Here is a 26,151-nt window from a genome sequence, read left to right as displayed (position 1 = left end):
AAGTGTCTAATGATTAGTAAGCCCATGCTTAAAAAAGTTAAAACTGAGTAGCTGGCTCACCTGTTTGGGCAGTCCATCAGAACCTATACAACCTAAGACATAGAAATGATACATTTATAGTTATTATTATTGCTTCTTTTTTATATAAAAAATAATGATCACCTATTGACTTTGAGCAGAAAACTTAATTCATGTTAAAATTTGTACACACAGAATGTTATGGTATTAATTATATATCCTTTATACGTTGTACTGTATAAAATCCTTTATATATAAAATTTGCCTACCACAGAACTCTGTGCATATATCTGAAGCAGTGTCAAAGAGGGTGGTGCCATTAGGGCAGAAGCATCCTTCTTGGAATTGATCATGACAAACATGCGACTCACAATTTACAAACTTTTCATTGTACCTGGAATTATAGCAAAAAAAAAAAAAAAAGAGAAAAATGTACAGTTATTTCTGACATCAAAGACAAACTGAAATAATTCTGTGGTGTGATGATCTGAATATTGTAATCAGTACACTACTTTGAATTGCAGGTGGATTCCACTTTCGGCCCACATGGCATGTAAACTTTATGTTTGGGACAGTCGGGTGCTATTAAAAGAAATAAAAACAATCAGCACTAACCTGGAAGTCAGTTTTGAATGACTAGTGTTTGTTCTATTCCTTACCGCACAGTCCATGAGTTAAGCCCCTCCAGTCCACACATATAGATTGGTCAGCACACATTTCAGCGTAAGTCTCCAGGCTGGAACAACCAGTTGCATTCTCCATATTGCACACATCATAATTACATGCCTTGAAGTAGTTTTCTGGGTCAAGGACTTTGTGGCATTTTTCAAATGCTCTGTAAAATAATACAAATGGAAGGTACAGAACTACAGAGAACTGACTGCAGATTGACAAAATACACCATGATTAATCACTTAATGTATGTAATTACAACTTTTAACAGTCCAAATTTGCTCAATGAAACAAATATATATATATAAGGCCATTAAATGTGTAGGTTCAGTGAGCTCAAGATAAGGTTGCCATATATGTTGGTTCACACACACACACACACACACACACACACACACACACACACACACGGTGCATACATATATACAAATGGGTGACAAATTACAGCAAAAACCAATAGCTCTGTTATGCCTTGGGGAGTATTTTGCATTTCTGACCAACCACCTTTATCCTATGATGAAACCATTCTATCCTGATGGGAGTGCTCTCTTCCAGGATACCAGTGTCACCTTCACTGGATATAAGGATCACTAAATAGTATAATGAGTATAAAACAATAATGCTCTGGCTTTCATTGTCACTGAATCTAAACTGAACAGATTCCGTGACAATGAAGGCCAGTGAAGGAACTTTGAAGTTCAAAACAGGCATCTTTTTTATATTAATATATTTTGAAGAATGGTGTTCATATAAAATTTATGAAAAATATGAAAGATACTTACTGAATGACTTAATATAACCATTATATGCTATTACAACATGGAAATATCACAACTGACAGTTGCATGGAAATCTAGCATGAAAAGTGCTAGTTTCTGAGAAGTGATAAAGCAATATATTTGTAGTGAACTTTTGGACAATGCTGTAGTTATAACTGAATGTGATTTACTTGTTGAAGATGATTTTGCAGATGCCAGGATCACATGTGGTTATGGGTGGGGTAATTGGTGGAGGTTTGTGGCAATTTGTATTATTCACTTGCCACTCATTAGCCATTTCCTCACATGACTGGATTTCTTTTCCATTAGGCAGTATGCAGTCATTTGATTTGTTGTTGTCGCATTTGCCTTTGAGAAACATAGTAAAAATGTAATAACTGTTTAAAAATGGTAACAGCATTGAATCAAAAGAAGAGATGTACGGTACAGTGACTTAACAAATTACTATTATGTCACATCAGTTAGAATGTACTACAATGTACTGACAGAAATTATGTTGTGAATAGTATGTTGCAGTGATGTAGTTTGACTTACCACACTGTCCTTCTGTGTTACTGTAGAATAGGGAATATGGCAGGGTGATGCTGAAGTACAAGCCTTTGAAGGTAACTTTAGATTGGATAGCAGGAATGTCTACAGTCATCGCAATACCCGTCGTGGTTATGGAGAAGTCTGCATTTGAGTAAACTGTGGTCTTCTTTACATTGTTGACAAATACCTGACACAAAGAAATGATTTTAGGTTATGTCTACAATTCTCGCCAAAAAGTCATAAAAACACAGTCTTTCACAAAGATTCAAGGAAAATATGCTTCTAGACACGAGAACACCAAAATAATGATTAATAAACACTTTTTAGATTTGAAAATACAGAACTGGATTGAATATCATTTGCATTCATTACACATTATGTCTTTGTGTGTCTTTTTAATGATTTTTTTTAAACCACAAAACAAGTCTTAAATAGATGTTTTTGTGAAGGAAATGTGTTTATATTTGACAGGGAAATTTCCTCATATTTTCTATGATGCTAAGGCTTCAAATATATTAATTCAGCATACATGAAATGACATGGTCTCCTGATGTGTCCAAAGGTTTCCATATTCACTGCACATGTAACTTGTTTATTATTTGTGACATTTTAAACACTGTACACTCACTTCATTCACAGTTGGGTTTCTTGTCTGTTTTAAATCGATTTTATATGATTTATAGTATATAGTCAAATACTCAGGACAAGCCAATTTATGAACAGTGTCGCATATATAGTTCTTGATGTGGACAGAGAACTTGTACTTCTGGACGATCTCCTGGACCAAAACATATGTGCAGTTTCCTTGGAAAGTATAATACTTCCCATCAAAAGTGGTATAATGTGGATCTCCCCAACCAGAACATTTGCCTGCAATTTTGAAGAACAAAAGTTACAGTGCATTCAATGTACAGTACCAGCTTACTTTGTTAACTTCCATTTAAAGTGGTACATAATAAATTTGGAATTTCAGAATTAGAAGTTACTGTATTTCAGTTCATTTGCAATGATGACAAAAAGTCAGGAAAGACAAAAAACAAAAAAGATTAAACTCACATTGACATTCATAATGATAGCAACATCCAGTCTTATCTTCATAGACTTTAACAGGAGAGAGACCATTTTCACATACTGGCATAGGAAGATTTGAGTTGACACATTGCACATATTTTGAGATAATAGAGCCATTCTTGCATGTTTTTTCAAAACAATTTTCCTTCCAGCGTTCTCCATCCTGTTATTGAAGAAGAAGATAAACACATACAATAGATCCAATATTAGCAATTTTGTGACTCCTCAGGTTATTTTTAGTGCATATCTTTAACTGAAGAATACACCTAGTTTGGACTAGTTAACAAATGATGGTTTATGGTTTGGGGTGCATGTTTGGAGAGCAATTTTATTCCTATGTTGATTATTTCATGACCTGATTAAATTGTGCTTCCAGTGTATGTTTTAATCATAGTACCCCCCCCAATTTATCAGCTTACAAAGGTAAAAGGATTGTATCAAATTTGTCTATAAACTTACCATTTATTTTTTAAGTGTAGTAGCATAACTGATTGGTATAAAATGATACAGCAATATGCAATAGTGTGGGAACTCTTGTTCATTTTTGGAGGCTGTAGTTTCATTTTATTTTAAAGGAAACTAAAACATATACCTTTGCACAAATAAAGTTCTAAACTGAATAAAGTTATGTTTGGCTGTATCCAAATTACCTTTCTTGGTGGATTTAGGTGTATGCAATTCTCAGGAGGTGGTTCTGAAGTTGGAGTGCTCGTGGTTGGTGTAGGAGTAGTGCTCGTGGTTGGAGTAGTGCTCGTGGCTGGAGTAGTGCTCGTGGTTGGAGTAGTGCTCGTGGTTGGAGTAGTGCTCGTGGTTGGTGTAGTGCTCGTGGTTGGTGTAGTGCTCGTGGTTGGAGTAGTGCTCGTGGTTGGTGTAGTGCTCGTGGTTGGTGTAGTGCTCGTGGTTGGTGTAGTGCTCGTGGTTGGTGTAGTGCTCGTGGTTGGAGTAGTGCTCGTGGTTGGAGTAGTGCTCGTGGTTGGAGTAGTGCTCGTGGTTGGTGTAGTGCTCGTGGTTGGTGTAGTGCTCGTGGTTGGTGTAGTGCTCGTGGTTGGAGTAGTGCTCGTGGTTGGTGTAGTGCTCGTGGTTGGTGTAGTGCTCGTGGTTGGTGTAGTGCTCGTGGTTGGAGTAGTGCTCGTGGTTGGTGTAGTGCTCGTGGTTGGTGTAGTGCTCGTGGTTGGAGTAGTGCTCGTGGTTGGTGTAGTGCTCGTGGTTGGTGTAGTGCTCGTGGTTGGTGTAGTGCTCGTGGTTGGAGTAGTGCTCGTGGTTGGTGTAGTGCTCGTGGTTGGAGTAGTGCTCGTGGTTGGTGTAGTGCTCGTGGTTGGTGTAGTGCTCGTGGTTGGTGTAGTGCTCGTGGTTGGAGTAGTGCTCGTGGTTGGAGTAGTGCTCGTGGTTGGAGTAGTGCTCGTGGTTGGAGTAGTGCTCGTGGTTGGTGTAGTGCTCGTGGTTGGTGTAGTGCTCGTGGTTGGTGTAGTGCTCGTGGTTGGAGTAGTGCTCGTGGTTGGAGTAGTGCTCGTGGTTGGAGTAGTGCTCGTGGTTGGAGTAGTGCTCGTGGTTGGTGTAGTGCTCGTGGTTGGAGTAGTGCTCGTGGTTGGTGTAGTGCTCGTGGTTGGTGTAGTGCTCGTGGTTGGAGTAGTGCTCGTGGTTGGAGTAGTGCTCGTGGTTGGTGTAGTGCTCGTGGTTGGTGTAGTGCTCGTGGTTGGTGTAGTGCTCGTGGTTGGAGTAGTGCTCGTGGTTGGAGTAGTGCTCGTGGTTGGTGTAGTGCTCGTGGTTGGTGTAGTGCTCGTGGTTGGAGTAGTGCTCGTGGTTGGAGTAGTGCTCGTGGTTGGTGTAGTGCTCGTGGTTGGTGTAGTGCTCGTGGTTGGAGTAGTGCTCGTGGTTGGTGTAGTGCTCGTGGTTGGTGTAGTGCTCGTGGTTGGTGTAGTGCTCGTGGTTGGAGTAGTGCTCGTGGTTGGAGTAGTGCTCGTGGTTGGTGTAGTGCTCGTGGTTGGTGTAGTGCTCGTGGTTGGTGTAGTGCTCGTGGTTGGTGTAGTGCTCGTGGTTGGTGTAGTGCTCGTGGTTGGAGTAGTGCTCGTGGTTGGAGTAGTGCTCGTGGTTGGAGTAGTGCTCGTGGTTGGTGTAGTGCTCGTGGTTGGTGTAGTGCTCGTGGTTGGTGTAGGAGTAGTGCTCGTGGTTGGTGTAGGAGTAGTGCTCGTAGTCGGTGTGTGAGTAGTGCTCATAATTGGTGTGGGAGTCGTGCTCGTAGGTGTGAAAGCTTGTTGAGATCCTGTTCTAGGATACTTTGTGGACCCTGTGATCACAGAGAATGTTATTTCTTCTGAAGCTGTCATGGTTGATGAAGTTACTGTGGTGGTCGGTTTTGTTGTTGAAGAAGTGGATGTTTCTGTGGTTGAGGTTGATGTTCCTGCTGTTGTTGTAGAAAATGTTGTGGGAGTTACAGTAGTTACTGTGGTGGTCGGTTTTGTTGTTGAAGAAGTGGATGTTTCTGTGGTTGAGGTTGATGTTCCTGCTGTTGTTGTAGAAAATGTTGTGGGACTTACAGTAGTTACTGTAGTGGTCGGTGTTGTTGCTGTGGTTGTGCTTGGTGGGCATATTGCATCACAGCATTTCACCCGTATCTCATAATCAAAACAAATCCCTTCTTGGTCTATGTTATTACAAATCAGACCAACAGTAACATTACATGTCACCTTCTGACCCAAGTTTGATAAAGGCTGGTCTTTATATTGTGTGGCCCTGCACTCAATATTTTCCGGTTCCTTACAGCTAATTTTATTTGATTCCCAAAGTTTGTGTATAGATTCAGTGTCATTTCCATCCTGCGCATAACCCGGATTGTTGTTGTTGAACCACACTGACCAATAGCAATACTGGCAAACAGGTGTTGTTGAGGTTGATGTTCCTGACGTTGTTGTAGAAAATGTTGTTGAAGTGGATGTTTCTGTGGTTGAGGTTGATGTTCCTGCTGTTGTTGTAGAAAATGTTGTGGTTGTGGGACTTACAGTAGTTACTGTGGTGGTCGGTTTTGTTGTTGAAGAAGTGGATGTTTCTGTGGTTGAGGTTGATGTTCCTGCTGTTGTTGTAGAAAATGTTGTGGGAGTTACAGTAGTTACTGTAGTGGTCGGTGTTGTTGCTGTGGTTGTGCTTGGTGGGCATATTGCATCACAGCATTTCACCCGTATCTCATAATCAAAACAAATCCCTTCTTGGTCTATGTTATTACAAATCAGACCAACAGTAACATTACATGTCACCTTCTGACCCAAGTTTGATAAAGGCTGGTCTTTATATTGTGTGGCCCTGCACTCAATATTTTCCGGTTCCTTACAGCTAATTTTATTTGATTCCCAAAGTTTGTGTATAGATTCAGTGTCATTTCCATCTTGCGCATAACCCGGATTGTTGTTGTTGAACCACACTGACCAATAGCAATACTGGCAAACAGGTGTTGTTGAGGTTGATGTTCCTGACGTTGTTGTAGAAAATGTTGTTGAAGTGGATGTTTCTGTGGTTGAGGTTGATGTTCCTGCTGTTGTTGTAGAAAATGTTGTGGTTGTGGGACTTACAGTAGTTACTGTGGTGGTCGGTTTTGTTGTTGAAGAAGTGGATGTTTCTGTGGTTGAGGTTGATGTTCCTGCTGTTGTTGTAGAAAATGTTGTGGTTGTGGGACTTACAGTAGTTACTGTGGTGGTCGGTTTTGTTGTTGAAGAAGTGGATGTTTCTGTGGTTGAGGTTGATGTTCCTGCTGTTGTTGTAGAAAATGTTGTGGGAGTTACAGTAGTTACTGTAGTGGTCGGTGTTGTTGCTGTGGTTGTGCTTGGTGGGCATATTGCATCACAGCATTTCACCCGTATCTCATAATCAAAACAAATCCCTTCTTGGTCTATGTTATTACAAATCAGACCAACAGTAACATTACATGTCACCTTCTGACCCAAGTTTGATAAAGGCTGGTCTTTATATTGTGTGGCCCTGCACTCAATATTTTCCGGTTCCTTACAGCTAATTTTATTTGATTCCCAAAGTTTGTGTATAGATTCAGTGTCATTTCCATCTTGCGCATAACCCGGATTGTTGTTGTTGAACCACACTGACCAATAGCAATACTGGCAAACAGGTGTTGTTGAGGTTGATGTTCCTGACGTTGTTGTAGAAAATGTTGTTGAAGTGGATGTTTCTGTGGTTGAGGTTGATGTTCCTGCTGTTGTTGTAGAAAATGTTGTGGTTGTGGGACTTACAGTAGTTACTGTGGTGGTCGGTTTTGTTGTTGAAGAAGTGGATGTTTCTGTGGTTGAGGTTGATGTTCCTGCTGTTGTTGTAGAAAATGTTGTGGGAGTTACAGTAGTTACTGTAGTGGTCGGTGTTGTTGCTGTGGTTGTGCTTGGTGGGCATATTGCATCACAGCATTTCACCCGTATCTCATAATCAAAACAAATCCCTTCTTGGTCTATGTTATTACAAATCAGACCAACAGTAACATTACATGTCACCTTCTGACCCAAGTTTGATAAAGGCTGGTCTTTATATTGTGTGGCCCTGCACTCAATATTTTCCGGTTCCTTACAGCTAATTTTATTTGATTCCCAAAGTTTGTGTATAGATTCAGTGTCATTTCCATCTTGCGCATAACCCGGATTGTTGTTGTTGAACCACACTGACCAATAGCAATACTGGCAAATAGGTGTTGTTGAGGTTGATGTTCCTGACGTTGTTGTAGAAAATGTTGTTGAAGTGGATGTTTCTGTGGTTGAGGTTGATGTTCCTGCTGTTGTTGTAGAAAATGTTGTAGTTGTGGGACTTACAGTAGTTACTGTGGTGGTCGGTTTTGTTGTTGAAGAAGTGGATGTTTCTGTGGTTGTTTCTGTGTTGATAACTGTGCTTGTTATTGTTGTTATACTTTCTGTTGTGATTGTGGGAGTTACAGTAGTTAATGTAGTGGTCGGCTTTGTTGTTGATGTTTCTGTGGTTGAGGTTGATGTTCCTGCTGTTGTAGAAAATGTTTCTGTTGTGGTTGGGGGACTTACAGTAGTTACTGTGGTGGTCGGTGCTGTAGAAGAAACTATATAAGAAAAGTATAGCACATAGAGATTCCTAACTTATCATTCATAATTGACTATGGTTAAATAATGATGATTATGGAGATTGTTTCTGATTATTAGGTCATTGAAGCAATTTTCTTTTATTTTCTACTTACTTGTTGTTGAAACAGTGGTAGTAGAAGTAATGCATAAGCTCATATTACTGACAATTGTTCCATTTTGCCCACATATAGTCATGCATATTCTATCTCCATCTGTTGTGTTGTATAGTATTTCTCCAATTTCATATATCTTTCCTTCATGCTTACAGTAGCAATCTAAATTGTGCACATTTTGATACCAATGAGACATGAATATCTACCTTCAAATTAGCAGTTTTTATTTAATAGTGAATATCTTGATAATGAAAAGTTTGTTAGATTTGCATGAATAAACAACACTGACCTGGAACACATTTCATTGTTGACTCATGCAGGTATGGCCTGTCTGAAGGGCACTGATGAAAACAGCCTATCAAAAAATTCAACAGTGTTTCACGACAAGAACTCAGTATCAACCTACAACATTCTTCAATGAAAGTGAACCAATTTAGGATGCACAACAAAAAAAAAAAGAAAATGGCTGCAGCACAATAATATTCAAGAATATATTTTCCAGTATTTAATTATTCACCTATTAGTTTTGTGAATTAATCTGAATGCTGATCATAGAAAGTAAAGCTAAAATATGTTTGAAATTACACTGTACAGAGCTACCAGTGCAAGGTGACGTAAAGCACACATCCAATTTGTCAAAGAAATTGTTGAAATTACTTTTCATACTTTATAATTCACACTGGCGGCACGGTGGTGTAGTGGTTAGTGCTGTCGCCTCACAGCAAGAAGGTCCGGGTTCGAGCCCCGTGGCCGACGAGGGCCTTTCTGTGTGGAGTTTGCATGTTCTCCCCGTGTCCGCGTGGGTTTCCTCCGGGTGCTCCGGTTTCCCCCACAGTCCAAAGACATGCAGGTTAGGTTAACTGGTGACTCTAAATTGAGCGTAGGTGTGAATGTGAGTGTGAATGGTTGTCTGTGTCTATGTGTCAGCCCTGTGATGACCTGGCGACTTGTCCAGGGTGTACCCCGCCTTTCGCCCGTAGTCAGCTGGGATAGGCTCCAGCTTGCCTGCGACCCTGTAGAACAGGATAAAGCGGCTAGAGCTAATGAGATGAGATGAGATAATTCACACTTTTCATAATTCAAATTAAAAAAAAAAAAACTTTGCTGACTGTATAATGGTGTGGTCAAGCTTTTTTTCCCCACCCTATTCTAATAATTGCAATTGCATCACTCTTATTTGATTTTTTTTTTTATTTAGATCTTTTATTTAGATCTTTAGATCTATGGTTTGCAAATAGAATTTGCAAACCATAACCTTATTTAACTCCTGAACCACATGCCCTGCAGATTGTTCTGGGAAGCTTTCTAGCTTCTGACTAAAGTCTTTAAGTAAGTAAGCTAACTATGTTTAAATCAACAATGTCATTCCCAAATCAAGAAACTGTTTCTTTTATAGTTGACAACAATAGTCATCCACTAATATTTTGTCAGATTTACTTTAGTTTTTGGGTTCGTTACATTCCAGAAAGATTTGCTGGACACACTGTCAGAACGTATTATAAAACTGGGAGTCAAAATGTGATCTTTAAGTAGCATTTCATATAGTTCCCATGTGATTCTTATGGTTTTCTTTGAATAACAATGAAAGCAATTGTTGAGAAAACAATCATTCATCAATGACAAAAAAACATGCAATGAATGTACAGGTTTGATACTATGTTAAAAAAAAAAAAAGATTTTATGCTTTTGTTTGTGTAGAGCCCTGCTGAGACATGCTGCTCTGTGCAAAGCACAACTTGCTCTTTTTTTCTTGAGATGGATTTCCCTCATATAATGTCTGCATACTGCAGACAGATACTGTAGATTAGAAATGTTCCCTATTGTTAACTTGTTCCCCTGAGAAACACTGACAATAAAACAGAAAAATACCTCTTCTACTTTTGGCAGTTTCTGCTATGTGGGTTTTGAATGGTAGTTTTAGTGGGTTTGTCCTGAGACCTGGCAACCCTGACTCTCAACTTCAGTAAGCTGTTCTATGCCTCCAGTCCCCCACCACCCAAAATACTCTGCCTATTTGTCATACCTGTATTCAGTTTTGTTTAGGATGTAATATCTTTTCAAGTAAAAAAAGATACAAGTGTGTATATATATATATATATATATATATATATATATATATATATATATATATACACACAGTTACAACCCTAGCACACACTCAAAGGGATTTTTCTATAAAAATGTGTAAAGATTAGTGGTAGCCCCAATAACAAGATAATACAATATCTGCTTCATCAAACAAAACCTGGTGAAAATTTCTCACAATATCAAATCATGAGTTATAAGCAAGTAATGTTTGCTTTTTAACAGCAAGTAACTGGATCACATTTAGTAGTGAAAGGTTTAAAATGTACTCAGCCATCCACAGTTATTGTGATCAAGTATTGTCCAGGAAAGCCTTACCTTCTAATGGGGGGATTTTACTGTTGCAGACTCCTTTGGGGTTTTTGCAGGTTTTCATGCAGGGCGGTCCACAGGGTTTGTAGTGCCACTCACAGCCTTCATGTGTGTTATAGTAGTCACAGAACAATGCTGCACGAATGGTTTAGATTAGTCAACAACTTGTCAAGGGTAATGACTGCATGTGTAAGCTTTTACATTGGTCATTATGACAAAGTGTTTCATCTTCAATCTGTTAATTAAAAAGCCTCCTACTTATCACATATGTTTGTAGCCAGTCAAAATTATGCTGAATTACGTTATGATGAATTAAAGATGCGATTTATCAGTACTTTTTATCATCAGTTCAATATCAGTTGAATGCACACATTTTGTGTGTGTGTGTGCTTATATCTATCTATGGCTTGAGGATATGAATTCTATCTATCTATCTATCTATCTATCTATCTATCTATCTATCTATCGAGAGAGGATATTACATGGTTGCGCGAAGATATGAAGTTTATCTTCACATGGTGAACATATTCATGCGTCTTCGACTCATTCAGTATCAAGCTAGCTGAATGGAATATATCTGATAGACCACTCAAAGCCAGCCAATATTATTAAAATATGTCACTCAGATCTGTGATGTATTTCATATGAAAAATTAGTTTTTCAATGCGAGAAGATAAACTTCATATCCTCAAGCCAACATGTGATTTTCTTTTTATTATATAGACACTTTCACAGACAAAAACTATGCAAATTTACTAAAACATTCATCAATTTCCTTGCAAGTAACATTTTGAAAAAAATATATTATTCAAAGTCGCAGATATAGTTTGTACGAAAAATACGAGTGGCGTATTTCCCAGTAAAACACTTGGGTCTCTCTCTCATATATATATATCAGTGGCGGCTGGTAGTCTTTCAAACAGGGGAGACTGGTCAGTTATGATATTTCCAGATTTTAAAAGAAAAAACATCAATTTTGCCCATACTCTTGCCTCTGATCTGGCTGATTGTTGGCAGCGTCACAAACTGTGAAATAACAGGTTCTTTGGGCCCATTAGCTTACTGTCCAATATACATGATGGTGGTGTTGGGGGGGTATATTTTAACATTTTATATTTTAAAATTGTGGCATGTTGTTTCAAAATTGACCTCGGCTGTGTTTTTGTTTAAAAATATTTTCCAAATTGTAGCGGTGTTTAATTCATATCCAGAAAAATATATATTCCAATATAATATACTCAGCATAAACATTTTAAATAGATTCTATATTTTTGGTCCATCCATGACATATTACTAAAGTAGCCTATTTACTGTTGTTGATGTGGGTCACTTGCTGTTAGCCAATTCACTTTCTCGTACCAGGAGAGCTGAAAGGAATGAGTATTATTCCCTACCTTTTTCACCAAGTCAATTTGAGGTGTTGGTCTACCCTGCTCTTTAATTTTTTCCTCGAAAGGAAGACTGGCAAATGGCTTCGCCAAAATTAAATCAGCAATGCTTGGCATCCGTGCGCAGCTTTCTTGCTAGCTGACTAGCCCCCTCTAGTTCAAGTTCAGTCACTCAAATAAACGAAATTTCTGGAACTAAGATAGCAAACTTGACAACACTATATTTACACTTTATTTACAATGAAAATATATACAAACTAAAAAAGCTGGTAGAAACCGTATGTAATGAATGAAATCGAAATGTAAGCTGATCTCTTACAATACACCACAGCACTTGCGAATCCGCATGGGACTGAACTGATGTTGCCAGATACTGCTGACGTTATCCAGCCCAAAATATGTTCAAAACCCGCCAAAATGCACTTAAAACCGCCCAATTGGGCGGTAAATCACCCAATCTGGCAACACTGTCCGCTGCCTGTCTATAGTTGAAACGAGCTGTCAATCAAAGAAAATATCCAGCCGCTTTCACCAATCACCAGTCTCCTCGCGGAAACTGCCATGTCCGTCCCATGTGAGGCTCGGAGTCCGTGGGCGGGCGTTTTCGCAGTATTTGTCCAATAACCATCTTGCATTTTGAGATTGAAAAGCGCAGAGCTCCCAAATGCCGTTGAAGTCCATTGAGGCTGGGAGTCCGTGAGACTCCGTGGGCAGGCGTTTTCGCAGTATTTGTCCAATATTCGTCTTGCATTTTGAGATTGACAAGCACATAGCTCCCAATCCACTGAGGCTGGGCTGCATCGCGCTGTCACGAGGGGGAAAAACTCACGCACACATTAGGTGAACTGGGGGAAAGTTATAAGGGAATGATTTCGCACTGTAGTTGGGTTGAGCACATATATTTCTATGATTCTTGATCTGAAATAGCAATGTTATAAGGTCGGCTATAACATAAGCCTAGCGCAATTCATCCTACACGATGTTCGTCATTTTTAGAGGAGGCTGAGCCTCCCTCGTTGTCTTAGAGCAATCGCCCGTGATATATATATATATATATATATATATATATATATATATATATATATATATAGTGGGGAAAACAAGTATTTGATCCCTTGCTGATTTTGTTGGTTTACCCACTAAGAAAGACTTGATCAGTCTGTAATTTTAATGGTAGGTGTATTCTAACATGTGGAGACAGAATATCACAAAGAAAATCCAGAAAATAACTTTTAAATATCTATATTAATTTATTTGTATTTTATTGAGAAAAAGAAGTATTTGATCCCCTAGTAACCATCAATAGTTCTTGTTAATACAGACAAGTTAGACTCTCCAAATTACCTTGTCACCTAAATTGAGGACACCTGATATCACTAATGACTTGTATAAAAGCCACCTGGCCACAGAATCAATCAGTTTGTCAGACTCCAAAATCTCCAACATGGGAAAGACTAAAGAGCTTTCTGTGGATTTAAGGGAGAAGATTGTAGACCTGCACAAGACCGGTATGGGCTACAAAACCATTAGCAAGAAGCTGGGCGTTAAGGTGACAACTGTTGGTGCAATTGTGCGCAAGTACAAGACTCACAACATGATCATCAATCGACCTAGGTCTGGGGCTCCAAACAAGATCTCACCTCGTGGGGTTTCCAGGATCATGAGAACGGTGAGAAATAGACCTAATACAACACGGGCAGAGTTAGTGGATGATCTTAAAGCAGCTGGGATCACAGTCACCAAGCAAACAGTTGGTAACACTTTACACCGCAATGGTCTAACATCTTGCAGTGCTCGCAAAGTACCCCTGCTTAAGAAAGCACATGTGTAGGCCCGCCTGAACTTTGCCAATGAACATCTGAATGACTTGGAGAGTGACTGGGAGAAGGTGTTATGGTCAGATGAGACCAAAATTGAGCTCTTTGGCATCAATTCAACCCGTCGTGTCTGGAGGGAGAGACATGCTGCTTATGACCCCAAGAACACCATCCCCACTGTCAAGCATGGAGGTGGTAACATTATGCTTTGGGGGTGTTTTTCTGCACAGGGCACAGGGCTACTTCACCGTATCAATGGGAGGATGGACGGAGCCATGTACCGTAAAATCCTAAGTGAAAACCTCCTTCCCTCTGCCAGGAAGCTTAAAATGGGTCTTGGATGGGTCTTCCAGCAGGATAATGACCCAAAGCATACAGCCAAGGCAACCAAGGAATGGCTGAAGAAGAAACATATCAAGGTCATGGAGTGGCCCAGCCAGTCTCCGGACTTGAATCCTATAGAAAATCTATGGAGAGAGCTGAAGCTCAGAGTTGCCAAGCGACAGCCACGGAAGCTTGATGATTTAGAGGTCATTTGCAAAGAAGAGTGGACCAAAATTCTTCCTAATATGTGCAGAAACCTGGTCATCAACTACAAAATATGTCTGACCTCTGTGCTTGCTAATAAGGGGTTTGCCACAAAGTACTAAGTCCTTTTGGCAAGAGGGTTCAAATACTTATTTTCCTCAATAAAATGCAAATAAATTAATACAAATTCTTTAAAGTCGATTTCTTGATTTTCTTTGTGATATTCTGTCTCAGCATGTTAGACTACACTTACCATTAATATTACAGACTGATCGAGTCTTTCTTAGTGGCCAAACCAACAAAATCAGCAAGGGATCAAATACTTGCCCCCCCCCCACACACACACACGTATGTATGTAGACTAATTGTTTTCTTTGCTGAGACTCACGACAAATGGTCGGGTTCCTCCACGAAATGCAGACTCCTTGCTCACTGCATGCTGCAGCATAGGCTGCCACAGCAGTGCAGAAACACTCACAATCTCCACCAGCATCACAGGCACATGTGTCTTGCACACAGGCATCATAATATTGAGTTGGGTCAACCTAGGTGAGATTATTTAAAAAGTAGAATGAATAAGAGAATTTAACCAGTGATTCATATTCAGGATCATGATCTGAGACAATTACAAAGGTTTAATATGCATAGTACAGAATTTGGAAAAGTTCCCCTGAGGGAATAAGATCATCTGAAAATCCAACCTTTGTAATTTTGCACAATTGGATTTCATTTAATGACAGGACAGACATCAGAGATACTCATATCAGGGTAATACAGAGATCCAAAAAGGTCAGTGATGAATATTAATATGACAGAAGAAAAGACACGGTAATGCACACTGAAACAGACGCACAGAGGTGAGGGCAAAATTTTGACAAAAAGAAATAACTGGTTGGTTAACATCTGTGCAGGGCCGTCGACAGGGGGGACAACCGGGTATTTTGTCCCGGGCCCAGGCATGAGGGGGGGCCCAGAACTGGTCCCTCATGAAGATGCCATTAATAATTCTGTTTCATTTCAAAATGTGTTGATTTGGGGGAGAAAAATGTGCTATATTTGCATTCAATGAATGATTTCTGGTTCTTTTGCCTTTATTGTCTTCGAAAATAGATTCAAGAACCCACCTACCACCCCTAATGCAGAAATGGTTTGGTCTTTGATTAAGGCGCCAAATAACACGGCACTATTCCATCATAACGCTTCGACAATAAGCGTGCGAGCCCGTTTGCCAACATGCACAAGTCAGGAGCAAAGAAAAGAAAAGAGAAAAAGAGATGAAGAAGCCAAGAGCCTCAGGGGCTCACTGCATAGATATTTTAGAAAAGATTTAGATGATGCAGCAGGTGGTGAAGGCAGTGGGGCAGCTGAGCCAGGTAAGACACAGATAACTTTTTTCCAGCCCCGTAATGTAACCCCGGCACGCGTGACGCGCCATTCATAATTATAAAGTAGGGGATAGCAGGGTACACTGAGTGAACACTGAAATGCACAGGGCATTGAATTATTTCATAAACATATCGGTTTAATAACACTGTGTTGCATATATCTCAATGAAGCAAAGAATAGCACATTGGCCCGCAATCATATCCAAATGTTTTAGGCACGCTTGCTGAGCTGCGCTGAGCTGGACTCCGGTTAGCTGAAAGCCCGTGGAACGCTGCCTCTTGTTAATTAAACCTTATTTTGTTGGAAATCATCCCGTGTAGATACGACGGCATGTGAAATTGCCAGCTAGATAGAGTTTAATGTAACGAATGGGCTATAAATGGGGTGTTTTGAGGTTAGTCTGTTGCAAAACATTAAACTTTCGCTTAGACTGGATACTCTTCAAACAATTCCCTTGCTCAAGTGAAAAATGATAGGCCTGTATGAAAAGCGCAATTAATGAAAGTAGCCTAATAAGCCCTAAATGAATAAAACAACCTCTGTTTTATTGTTGTTGCTTACACGTTAAGATTTTGAAATCTTCTCGGTCCAGTTCTATATCCAGGGAACGTTGTAATCCTTTTGGTTTATCCGTAAAAAACGTGTCAGCCCCCAGGTCAGATAGGCTAATGTTACGTGGTTGGGAGGGTGTAAATTTTTTTTGTAACATTCTAAATCGAGTACGGAAAGGACGTTTATGAAAAACAAAGACAAAAAAATACACTGAAAAACTCACTGTACATATCACTAGTGGCACACACGGACTGGCCATCGGGAGTAGCGGGAGTTTTCCCGGTGGGCCGGTGGTTCAGTGTGGGCCGGCGGAGAAAAAAAAAAAAAAAAAAAAAACAGTTGCACGCTGGCCTTTAATATGATAAGCAATGTTAACAGTTTCTTTAAGAAATTGTTAACATTGCTTATTACAGTTGCGCGCTGGCCTTTAATATGATAAGCAATGTTAACAGTTTCTTAAAGGAGAAAAAAAAACAGTTGCGCGCTGGCCTTTAATATGATAAGCAATGTTAACAGTTTCTTAAAGAAACTGTTAACATTGCTTATCATATTAAAGGCCAGCGCGCAACTGTAATAAGCAATGTTAATAATTTCTTAAAGAAACTGTTAACATTGCTTATCATATTAAAGGCCAGCGCGCAACTGTTTTTTTTTTTTCTTTCTCCGCCGGCCCACACTGAACCACCGGCCCACCGGGAAAACTCCCGCTACTCCCAATGGCCAGTCCGTGTGTGCCACTAGTGGTGATGCTTCTATGTTCAGATTTTGGGAAAGCCATAACTCCGTTCTCATTGAGGCCCAGTTCCATCCCGTAAACAATCATTTTGGTTTATCAACTACCTGCGCTCAAACATGTCACAGGAGAGGCTCAATGGGCTGGCTATGCTCTCTATAGAGCGCGAACTTGCAAAGAAGCTGGACTTCAATGACCTTATTGATGACTTTGCCACAGCAAAAGTCCGGCGCATTGCATTTCGCACCTGAATAGTTGCAGACTAAGGAAATGTTCAAACTGTAAAATATGTTGAAATGTTGAAATAAAATGGTTGACTGTTATAATGGGCTTGGAATACCTGTTATTTAAGGGTTGGAGTGAATGGAGACTGTGAAAAGAGGGGTTGGGTGTGGGTGGTTGCTGTGTGGCGATGTGCGTGCGCGCGCGCGCGTGTGTGTGTGTGGGGGGCACTCAGATTATTTGGGGGGGGCCCACTCAGATTATTTTGTCCCGGGCCCAGCCAAAGCTGTCAACGGCCCTGCATCTGTGCACTGCAAAAACCTGAAAACTGAATTTGAGGAGAAAATTCCTCATCACTAGTGAAATTATCTTGCTGCATGGACAGGTAATTTTACTTGACAAGACATCTTGGAATAAGTTGGTTACAATCTAGAACTAGTTTTAATAATCTCAGAGTCGGTGTCTTGTATTCTTCTACACTGCAAAAATGATATCTTAACAAGTTAGAATATCTTGAATATAGTTGAAACGATCTAATGTTTCCTATTAGAAGAATACAAGATACCAATTCTGAGATTATTAAAACTAGTTCTAGACTGTAACCAACTTATTCCAAGATGTCTTGTCAAGTAAAATTGTCTGTCCATGCCGCAAGATAATTTCACTGGTATTAAGGAATTTTCTCCTCAAATTCAGTTTTCAGGTTTTTGCAGTGTGAGCACATCAGGAATTTTTTTTTTATATCAGTTACTCAATGATAATAATAATTTGTTATTGTTTACTCTTATGCCTCAGCCTGGGTGGTCACCTCAGTCGTCTCAGCTCTCTGAGCCACTGTGGACAGGCCCCCAGGCCTAAAGAGTGGGGTTGGCTTGTGCGTGCTTACTGTCATCAAAAACATGTAGTGCAGCCAGGAAGTTGTTACCTTCCCACTGATTTTCAAACCCAAATAAAACTGCCACACACACTCTTATTTCTTACACATAAATATTTCAATCATATTTCATAAGAGTTGGTTGAAAGTCTTGTGTCTTGACGTTACATTTGCACTGCATAAGTGTCCAAAAAGTTGGATTTGCTCTGCCACTGGATACCATGGCCTCTGCTGTGCTTCTCCACCCATATCAGAACAAACTTGTCCTTTTCTGTCTACAAAAATAGCAAATGTAAATGCTAGAAAAACTGTAAATTGCACTTACTACTGAGTGACATGTGCTGAAGACATGACTCTTGAGAATGCTGCATTGTTTTATGGCCCAGGCCTGCCGATAAGGTCTCATATTGCAGGGGCTGAGGATACTACTGGCTTCAGGACATGTAGCAGAAACTCTCCAGCTGTTTCCAAATTCAGCTGACTCAGCCACTTGCTCACCACCACGAGTCATAAAATCATTATTCCAGTCTCCATCATAATTGCCACAAAGTCCACACACTTTGCCCTAACATGGCGAAGTTGATATCATTAATGAGATAAAAACATATAAAAAAAGAATGAATTAAACAGTAAATCATTGCAGATTTAGGAGAATTAATTAAATATTTTACTACTTGCCTGAAATGAGGGCCCAAGTTTGATCCTTAGACTTGTCTTCTTATCCCATAATAGGACAATATTATTGTTAGCCTCAATAACTAAGTATATCCCCAGTGAATGTATTTTATAAGGGATCTCTGTGCCATTATCATAATGTACAGATGTGATAGCCTTCTCTGACAGTAGCAGCATTTTGTTCTATATGAATTCAATGACAAATTTCAAACATGAGGGTTATTAGTGTCTGAGCAGATGTTCAGTGACGAGGTCCATCACAGATTTTTACTCAGTTATTAGTAAGTTCTACTCATTATTATTATACTGCATACAGCGGACATAAAAAGTCTATACATGCCTGTTATAATATAATAGAGTAAAGGTAGAAAAAGCTGTGACATTATTTATCTTGGGTTCTTTTTTTATTTTTCACATTTTAACAGTGATGTTAAAATATACTTTTTATATCCACTGTATTTAATTAACTTCATGATGAGTTAACTGATACTATAAAATGTATATATATGATAGCCTCACCCCTAAAAAGATTTTAATAGATTTGGAGCAGGTGGTTCCAGTGGTGCCACAGGGGATATTCTCAGTGATGATACGGAATGAACCTTGGCTGTTGCCACAGTAGTCCTGTGAAGATTAGCCATTGTTAGATGTGGTAGTTATGACATCAACTGTTCTACAAAGCCAACCCTAAGTCTCACTTAGGCATGCGTATGTAACAATTTATATAAATGACAACCATTATGACAAATTACTCAAGCAGGATCATAAAGAAATGGTGCTCAGTCATCTGATATGTTCTTTTGCCCCCATTGTTTTAAATGAATGGATGAGTTTGTGTTCTAACTGTGAAAAATGTATGAGATTTTTCACAATAGTTCATGACATCATGCATGGTAAGTTTAGAACATTCACAAAACAGTTTCCTAAATATCAACTGAACAAAATATTTAGAAATTACATTCCATGAGAAATCACCATTTTAACTCTAGTTTTCAGGGCTCTATAATTAGTGACGTTTAGTTGTACAGTTTTCAGTTTTAAATCATTTACTACTGCAGTGCAAGTTGAGACATTAAGTCCTAATATTTCTCATTGTGAAAGCTAAAGTCTCAGTTTACTTTGCTAATTTGGAATTGGCACCCACCATTATGATATTGTATTTTTTTGTGATTATGTGTACATAGGAGAGAGCGGGGAGACTTGGGACATTTTATATTCCCATAAATTAATTTCAACCAATCAGGTTTTAGATTACATCAGAAGTTAGATGTAATCTAAAACCTGATTGGTTGAAATTAATTTTAGAGTAACCTACTTCCTTTGGAGCCACGTAGCTGGACACTGCGGTAAGGTCTGTTCAGTTCAATATTTTTGTCAACCAAAACATGTATTTTCTACTTCGCCTCCACCTCCATTCCATGGTGTGATGTACACTGGTGAATTCAAGATTTGTTAGGAATTAAAGTATGTAGCCTAGAGTTACCATGTATAGTATTATTTATTAAACTTAAATTCTGGGGGAAACAATGAAGGATTTTTAAATGGCCAAATGGGGAGAGTTGGGACAGTTCATGTTACAGGTTTGTTCTTGTGGTTTATGCATAAAAAAAGTTTTAAAAAATTTAAAAATGTGGGAATGTACCTGCATGAGGATTAAACTTATTTATTCCTTCTTGAGAATGGAACTGTTTTGTCTCGTCAGGTTTTGGGTAAGCTGACATTTTTCTATCGCTGTACCAGCATTGTGTGTTCATACAGTTCATATGGTACAAGTTTTGATTATAAATAAAAAATTAAACACGTAGGCCTAGGTATTTTATTTTTGTTCCATGTCTCCCCACTACGTCCCAAGTTTCCCAATGTAATGTCCCATATCTCCGCTTAATGTCTCAAAAAGTAATGAGAGAAAACGTGAAGCCTGAAGGCCAGTATATGTGACAAACTGAGAAACTAATGCTGTGGTAAGAGGGTATAGTAAATACTCTCTAATGCAATAGGAATGTGATGCTACCTACAAAGAATTTCACACAAGCTACAAAAGCTGAAAACTTGCCCCAAGTCTCCCCGCTCTCCCCTGCTTTGTAAAAAAACAAAAAACAAAACCTGAACATTGTAAGATTTCAGGCTTTAATCAATAAATGATTTGGAACAGCAAAATAATAGACAACATACCTGGGCCAGGGTGTATTCACAGTTGCCATTGAATGTATATCTCATCCCATCAAAACTAATGTAATGACTGTCACCATAAATAGTACAAGTTTTGGGACATATCTTCTCCGTGCAGGTCCACTTTCTGTTTTGACAAGTGCTGAAACAGGACCATAATGTGTGTTCTGGTTAACCTCATGCAAAATAATACTTATTAAAAAATGACAGACACTTAGATTTAGTTAAAGTGTTGATTTAACACAGCATATACCACAACCACAATTCATTATAATCTCCTTAGTATTAAGAAAATCCACTCCATTAGCTTTTCTTACCAGCTGTTGCAGTCTGCCATTACTGTCTTTCCAGGTTGGTAAGACACTCCATTATGATCACATGGACATTGTTCTTCTTTCACACACCCTCCTTGCCCATCAGCCAGTAGACCATCAGGACATACACACCCTGATTTACACTGTGTGCTTGTCTGTGTCCCAAATCACACAGGGGATGATTAAAAATGTAATGGCATTATGACACACAGTAATCCCATATATCAAGCAATGCCAAACTAGCATGAATATATCAAACTACCTTAAAAGGCTCTTGTAAACAGATTTATATCAATAATTTTAGATGAATTATTTGTACAGAAATGCCATATTTATAAAATAGATTAATACCAGATAGTGGTCTTGTCAAACACATCTTTTAATTGTTTATATGTAAAGCAAGACATATAGTTAAAGGACATATAGTATAAATATGTTAAATGTATTTGTAAATATTAAATATGTGTATATTAAAATATTTGTGATGTGCTTAGTGATTCCATAAGATATTATTCCTGTGAGAAGTTTATGGTTGTGTGCCACTATGACATCATAAGGGGGAATTGCTAGTGCAGTTATCTAAAGTTCAAGCTCTAACATTCAAGGTCCCATACCATGCCCTGGTCTTCCCAGGCAGTCTCCCATCCCAGTACAAACCAGGTCGTTAAAGCGCATTGGGCGGTGCTGATGTCCGTGGCCCTTGGCCACTTGCCTATACAGCTAGGGTTACAGTGGGGGGCTGATCCTCTGGTAACCATGAGAGGTTGACTCCCCACTCACATCTGTATTGCAGCATGCCTTGCCAGATGGCAGTAGGTACCATTTTTATGATGGTCTTTGGTATGACCTGACCGCAAGTAGAACTCCCGATCTCCCAATCAAGAGGCAGACATGCTAACCACTACGCCAGCTCACGGTACTAGTGCAATTGTAATCGTGTTTAATAGTAGAAACATTTTCAGCCTTTTCAATCACAAGTAGTCAGATTTTGCTCTTAAATAAAAAGAACCCCACCACTTCTCAGCAACATCCAAGGTGATGAGAAACATAATGAGAAATCTAGAGTAGATGTAGTGGAGACAGCAAAGGATGGATTCAAATTTGCAGATTGCAATGAGGATACAATATATGGCGCAGTTGTGCTGAGTTTCAACAGACTCACTCATCCAGGTGGTGGTCTACAAGATGATGAGTATGGTGGCATTGATGGTTGTATTACCCATTTGTTAAGGGGTTTACAACATCAACAACCCAACCCACCCAACCTTCATCTAATTTCAGTATTGTCAGAACAGCACAGGGGAAGTTATATACGTACAAAAGACAAAAACATTTTTATTTGCTTGAATGCCATAGACTAACAGGCATGACTTATGGCCGTCTGTTCTGCGAGTGACAAACTGCTTTCTGTTTGGAGCTTCTCTCCTGCAGAAATAATGTATAAGCTTCCCGAAAGGCTTTCAGGGGCATTTTTCCAACAAGACTACACGACTCACGCCTTAGGCTACGGTCCCATTACAGCTCATGTAGCTTTGCGATGGGTTATCGATGAAAATGAGGCTGTGGCGGTGGGGGCGTGGCCAAGCGTCAGTCTGTGAATGGAGAATGGAGTCAGGGAAGGTAAGTAGCAGAATCACTGCACCTGATGTGAATTAGCCTGTTTGTGTGTCACCCCCAGTGACCGCGCCCTTTAAAAGGAGAGAGAGGGCAGAGAAAGGGGGCTCTCCCCCAACCTGGATGCTTGTGTGCGTGTGTGAGAGTGAATAGAAAAGCTGAAAAGCTAAATAAAAGAGTTTTTGAGAACTCAGTTCTGGCCTGCCGTGCTTCTGTGCTCCACCCACTTAGAATCCTTGCTACAGTGGTGCTGAAACCCAGGACTCAGAGTACGGAAGAGAACAGCCCCATGGAGTCCTCCCCCTTCAAGGACCTGGTCCATGCCCTCGCCACAGCCCAACAGAGCCAGCACCAGGCGCTGGTCGCCCTCCGGAAGGAGCAAGAACAACGGTTCGAAGCCCTGGTGCTGGCACAGCAGGAAGATCGCCAGGCTTTCCGGCACCTGCTCCCATCGGCAGGGTCCGCCATCACCACTGGCGTGGGCCCTCCCCACCTCACCCTAACGAAGATGGGTCCGCAGGACGACCCCGAAGCCTTCCTCACTCTTTTTGAGCAGGCAGCAGAGGCGTGGGGTTGGCTGGTGATGCAGCGCGCCTCCTCCCCCTGCTAATGGGCGAGGCGCAGCTGGCCGTGCTACAGCTCCCCGCCGACAGCCGGCTGGTCTACGCCGACCTCCGCAGGGCCGTCCTCCAATGTGTGGGGCACACACCGGAACAGCAGCGGCAGCGCTTCCACGCGCTGTGCTTGGAGAAGGTCGGCCGGCCGTTCGCATTTGGCCAGAAGCTCCAGGATGCCTGCCGGCGGTGGCTGAGGGCCGACAACCACAATGCCAAGGGAATCAATCATCAACCTGGTGGTGCTGGAACAATTCGTCGCCCGACTTCCGGGACAAACTGCGGAGTGGGTCTAGTGCCATCGCCCGGTGTCACTGGATCGGGCCATCGAGCTGGCGGAGGGCCATATGGCAGCTGTTCTGGCGGCAGGACAGCGTGTCTCCTCTTCTCCCCTCTCTTCTCTCTTTCCCTCTCCCCCGTTCCTTGTCCTCACCCCATTCCCCCACCGCAGAGGCGGGGGCCGGCTCCACCCCAGCCGGCCCGCCGCACCCGTGGTGCCCTACTGTTTTCTACTTCCATGTGTGTGTCTTCCCCCCCTCAGGTGAGTGAGCTCCGAAACACCAGTGCAGAGGGAGACCCTGGGCTGGTATGCTGGCACTGCAGGGAGCCGGGGCACCTCCAGCATCAGTGCTCGGCAATGGAGGTGGGCGCAGTGGTCCATATCCCCGACGCACCAGAGACCGCCCTCGATTGGACCGGAGCATATCGCATACCGGTGAGTATCAAAGGGGATACGTATCAGGCTTCGAGCACTGCGCGAACTCTATGGGTTAGTGGGAATTAAGCCTATCCGCACCAGCGTTTATCACCCACAAACGGATGGCTTAGTCGAACGGTTCAATTGCACCCTCAAAAACATAATTAAAAAATTTGTAAGTGAGGATGCACGCAACTGGGATAAATGGCTCGAGCCTCTGTTATTCGCAGTGCGAGAGGTCCCACAAGCCTCCACGGGGTTCTCCCTGTTCGAATTATTATACAGGCATAAGCCGCGTGGCATTCTAGATGTGCTGCATCAAAATTGGGAGGAGGGACCTTCAACAAGTAAAAATGAAATTCAGTACATTCTCGACCTGCACGCCAAACTCCACACACTCACGCACTTAACCCAAGAGAATTTGCGGCAGGCCCAAGAACGTCAAGTCTGTCTGTACGACAGGGGCACGCCCCTTAGGGAGTTCACACCAGGAGATAAAGTACTCGTGTTGTTGCCCACGTCGAGCTCCAAATTGATTGCCAGGTGGCAAGGACCCATTGAGGTCACACGGCGAATCGGGGATGTCGACTATGAGGTGAGGTGAATGGACAGGGGCGGGGCATTACAGATTTACCACCTCAATCTGTTAAAACTTTGGAATGAGGAGGTCCCCGTGGCATTGGTGTCGGTGGTTCCAGAGAAGGCGGAGTTGGGGCCGCAGGTTCAAAAGGGAAAATTGACATCGCTCACCGCTCCAGTCCCCTGTGGAGACCACCTCTCTCCGACCCAACTCACGGAGGTCACCAAGTTGCAGACAGAATTTTCTGATGTGTTCTCGCCCTTGCCTGGCCGCACCCACCTCATAGAACACCACATTGAGACGCCCCTGGGGGTAGTAGTGCGCAGCTGCCCTTACAGACTGCCTGAACACAAAAAAGTGGTTTGGGAAGAACTTGAGGCCATGCTTGAAATGGGCATCGTCGAGGAGTCCCACAGTGACTGAAGCAGCCCGGTGGTCTTGGTTCCCAAGGCCGACGGGTCGGTCCGGTTCTGTCTGGACTATAGAAAAGTCAACGCGGTGTCTAAATTTGATGCGTACCCAATGCCTCGTATTGACGAGTTGCTCGATCGACTAAGCATGACTTGTTTTTATTCGACACTGAATTTGACAAAGGGATATTGGCAGATCCCCTTGACTCCGCTATCCCAAGAGAAAACGGCCTTTTCCACACCGTTTGGCTTACACCAGTTCATCACACTTCCTTTCGGCCTGTTTGGGGCACCCGCTATGTTCCAGCGGCTTATGGATAGGGTCCTCCGCCCCCCACCCCACCTACGTGGCCGCATACTTGGACGATATAATTATTTATAGTAATGACTGGCCGCAACACTTACACCTCCAAAGGGCCATCCTTAGGTTGCTGAGGCGAGCGGGTCTCACAGCCAACCCGAAGAAGTGTGCGATTGGGCGGGTGGAAGTATGGTATCTGGGCTTCCACTTGGGCAATGGGCAGGTGCATCCCCAAATCAATAAGACAGCAGCGATTGCGGCCTGCCCGAGGCCCAAGATCAAAAAGGGGGTGAGACAGTTCCCGGGGCTGGCTGGCTACTATCGTAGGTTTATACCTAATTATTCAGACGTCACCAGCCTGCTGACTGATCTCACTAAAAAGGGGGCTCCAGATCCGGTCCAGTGGACGGAGCAATGCCAGCGGGCTTTCTCTGAGGTAAAGGCTGCATTGTGTAGGGGGCCACTGTTACACTCCCCTGACTTTTCTCTCCCCTTTGTTTTGCAGACGGACACGTTGGACAGAGGGCTGTTCTGTCCCAGGAGGTGGAGAGGGAGGACCGTCCAGTGCTGTACATCAGCCGGAAGCTGTCAGTGCGCAAGGGCAGGTATAGCACAATAGAA

At 41.5% G+C, this 26,151-nt stretch overlaps 1 protein-coding gene across 1 annotated transcript in view; it reads right to left on the bottom strand.

Moving 5' to 3' along the window:
- The window catches only part of LOC132881722 (mucin-2-like), a 75,203-nt gene that overhangs the window by 14,707 nt on the left and 34,345 nt on the right, over positions 1–26,151 (bottom strand). Inside the window, exons 21-40 of the mRNA XM_060914520.1 lie at positions 21,318–21,469; positions 21,004–21,142; positions 19,351–19,455; positions 18,835–19,014; positions 18,482–18,721; positions 14,778–14,934; positions 10,663–10,791; positions 8,549–8,614; positions 8,260–8,421; positions 6,018–8,124; positions 5,396–5,561; positions 3,722–5,269; positions 3,057–3,234; positions 2,629–2,870; positions 2,004–2,187; positions 1,640–1,817; positions 678–853; positions 531–600; positions 288–412; positions 61–92 (exon numbers count right to left, since the gene is read on the bottom strand). Of these exons, the coding sequence (XP_060770503.1) occupies positions 61–92; positions 288–412; positions 531–600; positions 678–853; positions 1,640–1,817; positions 2,004–2,187; positions 2,629–2,870; positions 3,057–3,234; positions 3,722–5,269; positions 5,396–5,561; positions 6,018–8,124; positions 8,260–8,421; positions 8,549–8,614; positions 10,663–10,791; positions 14,778–14,934; positions 18,482–18,721; positions 18,835–19,014; positions 19,351–19,455; positions 21,004–21,142; positions 21,318–21,469 (6,336 nt within the window). The remainder of the gene's footprint in view (positions 1–60; positions 93–287; positions 413–530; positions 601–677; positions 854–1,639; positions 1,818–2,003; positions 2,188–2,628; positions 2,871–3,056; positions 3,235–3,721; positions 5,270–5,395; positions 5,562–6,017; positions 8,125–8,259; positions 8,422–8,548; positions 8,615–10,662; positions 10,792–14,777; positions 14,935–18,481; positions 18,722–18,834; positions 19,015–19,350; positions 19,456–21,003; positions 21,143–21,317; positions 21,470–26,151) is intronic.

Source organism: Neoarius graeffei, chromosome 2 (genome assembly GCF_027579695.1).
Source record: "Neoarius graeffei isolate fNeoGra1 chromosome 2, fNeoGra1.pri, whole genome shotgun sequence".
NCBI classification, from domain to species: Eukaryota; Metazoa; Chordata; class Actinopteri; order Siluriformes; family Ariidae; genus Neoarius; species Neoarius graeffei.
Note: the sequence above shows the minus strand (reverse complement) of the source record. Positions and strands in the feature narration are given on the sequence as shown.